Here is a 9,188-nt window from a genome sequence, read left to right as displayed (position 1 = left end):
GGGGGGGGGGGGGGGGGGGGCTGAAACCTTCAAGGTCTGTGGCTCCTGTATTTCCCTCACCTTCCGTGACCAGTACACGGCCCCTGGCACCCTGCCCCATGGTCCCTGTACAAACAATGACATGTTTGTCTTTGCCTATTTTCTCACATTTAACCAGAACCTGCTAGAGGTCTGCCGGTTTGGGGGTGCTCCACCCTGAGATCGTCTGAGCTCTCGGGGGCTTCTGAAGACCCCAGACGCTGCCCCCCAGACTGCCCAGCAGTTAGGTCATGTGCTCAGGATTCTAGCAGAGAAGACACGGAGATCGGATTCAAACCCAGGTCACGTGACTCGCGTACCTGCGGTCTGAGCTGGTCGACTGCACCCCGTCTGGGCCAACACCCCAGCACACTGCTCACTGTTGGAGTAATATTATTAAAACAAAATCTCCCTCCAAGCCAGAAAACATCTCCACAGAGGTAGATAAGAAAGAAAGCATGTTTAGTACTGAATAAAGCATCAAACCAGAGTGATGTGCATTCCAGGCAATCTGCTCAGAGATTTGCAGAGACAGGAAGGAATCTCGCCCCTTTATTAGCCAAGCAGACACAGTCCATTCCATACATTCGCTCAAGATAATATGGGAGAAAGACAGAGAACAAGCAGGGGAGGGGCTGGAAGGGAGGGAGACAGAATCTGAACCAGGTTCCAGAGCCCAATGTGGGGCTCGAACTCACAAACCGCAAGATCACGACCTGAGCTGAAGATGCTTATCCAACTGAGCCACCCCCCCACAGCTTTCTAAAGTAAATGCTCCCCTACATAAGGGAAGAGGGGAACCCCTTCCATTATTTTAACAGGGGCAGTTAAGCCTGGTCTTTTTAAAAATGTATCTTTATTTTTTGAGAGAGGGAGAGAGAGAGAGCATGATTGGGGGAGGGACAGGGAGAGAGGAAAGAGTGGATCCAAAGCGGGCTCTGAACTGTCAGCACAGAGCCCAATGTGGGACTCGAACTCACAAGCTGTGAGATCACGACCTGAGCCGAAGTCAAATGCTTAACAGACAGAACCAGCCAGGTGCCTCAAGCCTGGTGGATTTAACTTGTACTTACCCTTGCACCGCTCTGCATTAGGCTGAGCGTGTTGGCTGCCTTCTTGTCACCTCCTACGGGCCCCAGAGTGTTCCAGCCCCCAAGTAACATCTGACCAGGCCGTCCTTGCCTCTGAGCACTCTTGGGACACCCCACTGGCCACAGAGAGACGTCTGTCTTTATCCTGGAGCTCAAGGCCTCCTCTGATGGCCCCAGGTCACTTCTGTTCCCCAGCCTCACGTCCCCACCAAGTGCCCACAGGGCTGGCCACGCCCTTCATCTGTCCTGCCAATGACTTGGGGCTTTGATCCCAAGGCTGCCTCTGCCTGGCGGAATCCTGTGCCCACATCTGCCTGCTGCAGCCCACCACTCCTGAGCCCACCAGCCCCCGGCTCCCTCCCACGGGACATGCGTGTTCCCACTGGGGCCTTGGTACATTCCTCACCTCTGGAGTTTTGGATTTAGACCCAGTTTTGAATCGTGAGTCTGGCACCTCCCATATGTGGGGCCTGGACAAGCTCCTCCACCTTCCACGGCCTCTGTTTTATCATCCACAAAATGGGTATGATAATGCCCACCACCTAGGGTTACCGGGATGGTTGGACCAGGTAGGGTGACATGACCCAGAGTATGGGTGATATCCGGGACAGCACTACCCCACCATCCCCTCTGCCCAGTGAACTCTAGGTCCCTGATTAATGTTTGCTGTCCTCAGAGGGAGGCACAGACCTTCATTCACTCATAGAGGACGTACCACTGAGCCCTACCACTGAGAATTTATATTTCTGATGGTTCTGCCTGGAAATCTCATTTTACCTCCCTGTGCGCATCTTTCAGCATTTAATTCCAGGGGACTTTTCTGTGACTTTGTCCTGCTTTGGGCGAGGTCTGGCATGCCAGGCTGTAAAACGAGAGGCGTTCATTTGTATTGTATGATGCGTGTGCCGGGAACCCAAGGCGCACTCATAAATAATGCACCTCTTCTTGTCCTCCTCAAGGGATATTTTCCTGCGCAATCTGAAGGTCCTGCAGCCTCCCAGAACTCTCCAGAAGTTGGAGCTGCAAGTCCACTTAAGGTTATTAAGACTTGACCCATGAACTACGCCCGTGATGGAGTCCGCAGGTCAAGGGCGGACTCAGAAAAGTTTCAGCTACGTTGTCAGAGCCCCCGGCAGCGATGGGTTTGATGTCATGAACGTGGATGTGAAGATCGACACGTCCTGGGTGTTCCAGGATGTAGAGGAGGGTGGCGAGGGGCCAAGCTGTCCTCCCGCAGCTGGACGCCCAGACCTGGACACGGGCTCGCTGAGCAAGCAGCTGGAGTCCTCCGAGCGGAAGCTGGTGGCTGCTGTGGACAAGTACGTGACGTCGGAGTCCGGGCTCAGGAGCAGGTAAACACGGCAATTGTGCCTCTTCTTTGTGTATTTAATGAATCCTGGGCCCTGTAGTTGGGTTAGAGCAGCGTGTTGAGTCGTTTCTATGACTGAGGACATGGATGACCTGCCTGCTGCAGCCGGGCTGTGGGCCTCCCTCCTTCTCGTCCTCTGCTCTGCGTCCCAGGGGCCGAGCCCGCAGGGTCCCGGGGGCTGAGCCCACAGGGGGCCCGGGGGCCGAGCCCGCAGGGGCCCAGGTTCCCAGCTCAGGATGTGGGTCCAGCCGATGAGAGGCACCCGGGGAGGGGAAGGAAGAGGCCAGCCACTCTTCCCTGACCATTTTCTGATACCGAGGCCCGCAGAGTGCGGTGGGGTCCCGCGTGCATATCAAGGGAGGGGTCTGGCTCAGAAGTCCAGGACAGTGGTGGCTGGACTCCATGCCCACAGGTTGACCCAGATCCCAGCAGCCGAGTGTCTAGGATTTGCCTGAGACTTCACCATTTTCTTGTATTTCCCTTCATTTTAATAAAGGCGAGTCATGAAATGTGTATTTACATGAGCTTTCCTTCTTATCTCCTTCTCTGTAAAACTTTTCACATGAAGAAATTCACATATTAGAAAGATTGTTTTGTTACTCTATGTGATTGTCCACTCATCCACTCATTCCTCCATCCATCCATCCATCCATCCATCATCCATCCATCATCCATCCATCCACTCATTCGTTCGCTCACCCTCTGTACCTCCTGCACTTGCCCGCCATGGTCATGTGCTAAGTTATGGTGGTTTGCTCAGGCTGCCCGAGAAAACACCACAGACTGGGGGATTTAACAGAAATTTGTTTTCTCCCAGGTCTGGAGGCTGGGAGTCCAAGTTCAAGGAACAAGCAGGTTTGGTTCCTTCTGAGACCGACTCTGTGGTGTGTACACAGCCTCTCCTCCTGTGTCCTCACTTGATCATTCCTCTAGTCCCCGGTTCTTGTAAGGACACCCGTCCATATGGCCTCATTTCAACTCCATTACCTCTGTAAAGACCCTGTCTCCAAATACGGTCATAGTCTGAGGTCCTGGACGTCAGGACTTCAACATACGGATTTGAGAGCAACACAGATCAGCCCACAATATAAATCCTGGGGGATGAGATCCAGGGAAGGCAGGGCCCCAGCCCTGGAGAGAGTGTAACCCACACACATTGTGGAGTCAGATCTTTCTCCAGAGAGATTGGGAGTGAAAGCCAGAAAGTCATTGGGGCCTGGTGACAAATGGTCAGAAAATATCTACAAAGGGACCCCTTCATGGAAGGGAGAGCCAGGGAGCCCTGGGGGCACCATGAGCGATGGAGAGGAGGGGGCCTCCGTGGCTGGGGCCCGGGTGAGGCCGTTCCGGAGGAGGTGTCCTGGACCTGCCGTATCCAGGGTCACTAAGAGCTGCAGCGGGGCGGAAGGGTGGGGTGGGGGAGTGGGGATGCACGTGAGTTGCATCTTGCTCGGTTGGGCGTGTGCATTGGACTTCGCTTGGATGAAAAAGTTAAAATATCTAAAATTATTTATCAATAAAAAAGAGAGTTAACATTTATAAAGTTATTAAGAAACTAATGAAGCGTTGTTAGGGATTTGAGAAAGAAGAGGCGCCCCCATCTTTATTACCAGTTGCCTGTTCATTTCCAACCGAAATGCAACAAAATCAACAGTAGCGGTACACGGAGTGCTCACTCTGTTCCAGGCACTGATAAATATTCACGTAGTGAGCCGTCAACACGCAAAATGAGGTGATGGCGTTTTCCTCGATCTAGAGATGGGTAAAGGAAGGCGCGGGTTAGTTAAGTGACTTCTCCAGAGTCACCCACATCCAACCATGCAGTACGGGGGGTGCTGGGATTTGAACCCTGGCAGCCCCTGCCCAGGGTAATGGCACCCCCGAGGGGCCAGTTTCTCATGGCACCTGGTGGGTTCTCCTGGTTTTGTAGCAAGTAGTCTGCGCGCAGCACTGCACAGTGAGATCCGTGTGACTGGGCGCCAGTTTGTGGGCGTGTGTGTGTCCGAGAGCTGCTCAAGCAAGTGTCCACAAACCTGGTGGCTCGAGGCAGCCCACCCGTATCGCCTGACAGTCCCGGAGGCTGAGGTCCTACAGCGGCAGCCCGGGCCAAAGTCAAGGCGGCGGGAGAGCCGCGCTCTCCCCAGAGGCTGTGGGGAGTCTGTTCCCTCGTCTCTTCCAGCATGAACAGCTGCGTTCCTTGGGCCCCAGCCCCTTCTCCCACCTTCAGAGTCCGCAGGTGGCACCTAGCTTCAGCCGTCACTCGGCCTTCACTGTCTGCAGAATCGTCCTCTGCTTCCCTGCGGGAAGGACAGACCCCTGTGGCGGCAGCCAGGGCTCACCCACGGTCTCCCTGTTTCCAGGTCTTTAACTTAATCACAGCCACAGTCTCTTGTGTTTTAAGCAATGTCCGTGGGGCCAGGGATTAGAGTCTGGATGTCTGGTGGGGCCGATAGCACTGGTGAGATGAGTCCTTTTCTGCTTCAAGTATAGGGATGATTCCAAGGCTGAATATTGTCTCATATTGAGTGATTTGGGCTGATCTCAAAACTGGAAAGAGAGGCTTTTCTGGTCCCTTTCAGATATCACCACATTTAACACAAAGTTTTTAATGTTTTATTTATTTGAGAGAGAGAGAGAAAGAGAGGGGAGGGGCAGAGAGAGAGACACACACACAGAATCCAAAGCCGACTCCAGCCTCCGAGCTGTCAGCACAGAGCCGGATGTGGGGCTCGAACTCACAAACCCTGAGATCATGACCCGAGGCGAAAGTCGGCCGCTTAACCGACTGAGCCCCCCAGGCGCCCCCATATCGCCAGATTTTACAAGCGATCGAGTGCTCGGCCTGACTCTGATTAAGCTGGGTCCACTCCTGGGGTTCGGTTGGGAAGGAACTACATCACAATCCACACAAGGAACCCTCTCTCTCCTGTCACGGACACGAGCCTTCCCCAGGGCCTCAGGGCAGGAGGGAGGACCCTTGGCCTTATTCTTAATAATCATGCATCGTTTCATTTCTTCACATAGCCCTCCGAGCACGAAACAATAACCCTCTCTTACAGATAAAGAGACTGTGGGTCATGGTGGGGAGCAAGCCCAGATGAGGCCTCACGGTGGTCAGCGGCAGGTCAGGGAGCAAAGCTAGGTCCTCCCCCCGGGGGGCGGGGTCTGTGTGGCGTGGGCAGGGGCGTGGGGGCTGCGGCCCGCTCTCCATGGGGTTCCTGGATTTCTGTCGCAGAGGGAAGATTGGCGCAGAGAGCGGACTTGGAAACTAGCACAAACAGGAGACGGGCAAGTCTTCGTGTCCCTCCCGTCCCCGCAGACCCGACTGTCACGCGGGCTTTCTCCATTCTCCTGTGCACTTCCTTTCGAGGGAGCTGCGGTCAGGGCTCACTTCCGGCCTGCCTATCGCTTTGCGTGTGATACAAGTTCAGCATGTCCCCCAGATAAAAAGAAAAGGCTTCGTGTGGCTGAGCCATCCCTAACTATTAGGCCATTTCCACCTTCTCTCTGATATAGGTAATACAAAGATGAATGATTTCAGTTGCAGAAACCTTTTTCTGAATTTCATTCATTTCCTCAGAAGAGATCTGAAGGAGTATAGCTCACATGGGAGGCCATGGAATGTAGGGTTAAAAGCATGAGTTCAGGGTCGGACAGTCTGGGCTCTAGAAGGCTGTGTGACCTCAGGCAGGTTGCCCAGCCTCTCTGATCCTCCGTTTTCTTGTGTGTGAAGTAGAGGTAAGGGGACCTACCTGCAGGCTGGTAATGTGAGGGTGGATTGAAACGACACAGAGAAAGCTCTCCGGCCACAAGGGTCTGGCTCAGCCCTTGCTCCTTGGTATCGGGTGAACTTCAGATTACCGGCTCAGGGATGAGAACACGTTTAAGACACTTTGATGCGTGGTACATTATTATTCGATAGCTATCTTTGAAGTTTTCCAAGTCAGCTTAAATATGTGGGAAGGTTTCACAAAATGTGATCTTGTACAGAATATCAAACTGGCCAAATAACAAAAAAACAAAACAAAAAAACACACCAAGTTTGGCCCCAGGGTCTGTGAAACTCTTTGGCCACGTTTGCTGCATCCTGAGTAAGCATCTCCCTGCTTCGCCGCCTCAGAATCCAGGAGCTGGAGCTGTCCGAGAGGCAGCTCCTCCGGAGGGTGGACCAGCTGAGCGCCCGCGTGTTGCAGGAAAGGAGGGAGGCTGCCCGGGCCCAGGAGGAGCTCCAGGTCCTGCAGGGGGAGCTGGCCAGCCAGGTACCATTTCCCCTCCTGTTTCTACTACTTATGCCTCCACCCAGCAGGGTGACCCCATGTGCTTGGAGGGGGCGGCAGGTGCGGTGGAGTAAAGATGGGGGCCAGGTGGGGGGCTGGGGGAGCCCGGCCAACGGTGCTGGGCCTGGGCAGGGTCACGTGGTCTCTCTGGGCCTCAGTGGCCTCATCTGTGAAGCCTCACAAAGGGTCTGGCTGGGATCTGCTGGGGGAGGAGGGGGGTGGTGAAACCACTGGGTGCCCTGCAGGGGCCCTGCACCCCCTGGGAGCTTTGGTCAGAAGTTCATTGCTGTGGCCCTGGTAACTGATATCGGGGAAGCCAGCTCTGGCTTGGGGACAAGTGGAGGATGACAGATGCAGGGTCGCTGGCCTCGGGAGCTGGTACGCAGGTGGGGACACAGATAGGAGACAGGTCACTCCCAAGGTGCCGGGAGGAGGGTGCAGGCACAGCGTGGGCATGTGGAGTGGGGGCCACGGGGAGGCTCCTGGGAACTGAGCCATGGAGCTGGCCCGTGGGGTGAGGGCACGGGAAGCGTGGGGAACAGCCCTGCACAGGCACGGAAGTGTGGGGAGCCTGCCGGGGCCGGAGCAGAGGGCGTGGGCATGGGGAGGGCGCTGGCGAGACAGGAGGGTTCCAGAAGGGCCGGGGTGTGAACCAAATAGTGACTGCAGTGGGAAGTAGGCTTCGGGGGACTTCAGCAGGAGAGGCTCAGGACAATTGTACGGGAGACAGAGCGACATGGTGGAGGTAGAGAGACCAGTTAGTGCGTTGGACACACCGTGGGTGGTTAAGGAGGTGGACCCCAGAGGCAGACACCCGGTGAGCCCTGTCTCTGCCACTCACAGGCTGCAGCTTAACCTTTCTGGGCCTCGGTTTCGCCATCTGTGAAATGGGAATGATGTAGGACAATCCTCTTGGACTGTTGTGTGGGTGGAGAGAGTCAGCGTGGGTAAAAAGCTCACAACGGTAACAGTAAAGAACACCAGTTGCTTTCATCCACGCCAGCCTTTATTGAAATACGCCAGGGCCGACGATGAAGGCTGGAGGGAAGGACACGTTAGGAAATGCTGCAGGGGCAGAAGTGGCGGCCTTCCGGGACAGCCACGGGCCGTTCTCAAACGCCCCGATTCCACTGATGGCTGCTTACGGCCCAGCAGTGACTGTCCAGGTGCAGGTGCACGCCCACAGCCGGCTGGGATACCAATTCCAAACACAGAATCAATGAGGAAATAAGAGAGGGCATTACGTGTAAAAGGAGGAGGGCTATTTTGTGAAGGTTCCGTCTCAGCCGTACACGCATGCGTGTAAAGGGGCGTGGTGTCGATGTGTGGGGAGCCGTTAAAAAAGGTTTGAAACGCCCTGATGTAGGCACTCGCTGGCACAGACAGATAAGGGGTTCGGTTCAGTTGAAATTCATGCCAGGGAGACATGCAAGTGACTTTCCTTCCTTCCTTCTTTCTTCCTTTCTTTTTTTTCCCTCTACATTGAACTTGGGTCTCCGCACACGCTCGGTTCTGTCCTCTGTGCCCTCTCCCCGCTGACAGCAGGTGCTAGTGGCTGAAGAGACGTAGTTCGACCCCTTGTGATCAATCCGTCCAAACATTGGGCCAGGACTCCCGCAGTGGCTGAGGCACCCCAGTCCCGTTCACAGCTCCAGGGCCTGGAAAGCAGGGGAGGGCTAGATCTAAGGACAGATAGAGCTGTGTGTTCTCTGGACCTTTCAGATACACCGAGGTTGGAGTCCTGGTCGTGCAGAGTGTTTATGAAGCCAGTCACTTCTGAGCATCCCAAGGGGATAGTGACTGGCCCTAGTTCTTGGGGGGTGTTCTGCATACACCTGCTGCGGTGTGTCTGAGAAGCCAGAAGCCAGGGCTCCCTGCCCTTCGCAGGGCCAGGCGTGAACGGGTTCGGGGTGTGGAAATGGAGAGATGTGGGAGGTCCTGGCTAAAAGTGGGGAAACGCAGGTGGGTGCAGGCAGTAGCTCTTTACAAGCTGGTGCCGACGTAGTCAGTATTGGCACCACTGGAGTGACCCTCCCGGTGTGCGCCAGCTGACCGATGCCTGTCCTGCTCAGTGCACTTTCCTTCCAAGGACGATTCAAGGAGCTCAGGGTGTGCGGGGGAGGGGGGTGGCCTACCGGGGTGAGGTGAGTGAGGCACTCCTCCCATGCCAAAAGGCGGGGGCCCCAAAAAATTCAGCGATCGAAATAAATAGTATGTGATGCAATATTTTAATGCAAAACTGAATGCACAACCAAACCTCCCTGATGTGCAAAGTATCGAAGCTTCACATAAAAACAGTGCGCGCCACGGGGCTGATGTATGTCCTGACGCCTTCAATCCACCGCCAACTTGTAGGTTCTGGAGAAGGAGCGCGCGGCCCGGCGGCAGCGGTGGCGACTGCGGCGGCTGCGGGAGCGGCTGCGGCGCAAGGAC

At 55.2% G+C, this 9,188-nt stretch overlaps 1 protein-coding gene across 1 annotated transcript in view; it reads left to right on the top strand.

Moving 5' to 3' along the window:
- The window catches only part of C1H4orf50 (chromosome 1 C4orf50 homolog), a 53,338-nt gene that overhangs the window by 2,664 nt on the left and 41,486 nt on the right, over nucleotides 1-9,188 (top strand). Inside the window, exons 2-4 of the mRNA XM_029952460.1 lie at nucleotides 2,069-2,461; nucleotides 6,599-6,737; nucleotides 9,111-9,180. Of these exons, the coding sequence (XP_029808320.1) occupies nucleotides 2,181-2,461; nucleotides 6,599-6,737; nucleotides 9,111-9,180 (490 nt within the window). The 5' untranslated portion in view covers nucleotides 2,069-2,180. The remainder of the gene's footprint in view (nucleotides 1-2,068; nucleotides 2,462-6,598; nucleotides 6,738-9,110; nucleotides 9,181-9,188) is intronic.

The sequence above is a fragment of the Suricata suricatta genome, chromosome 1 (genome assembly GCF_006229205.1).
Source record: "Suricata suricatta isolate VVHF042 chromosome 1, meerkat_22Aug2017_6uvM2_HiC, whole genome shotgun sequence".
In the NCBI taxonomy this organism is placed as follows: domain Eukaryota; kingdom Metazoa; phylum Chordata; class Mammalia; order Carnivora; family Herpestidae; genus Suricata; species Suricata suricatta.
This window is presented reverse-complemented; position numbering and strand designations above follow the sequence as displayed.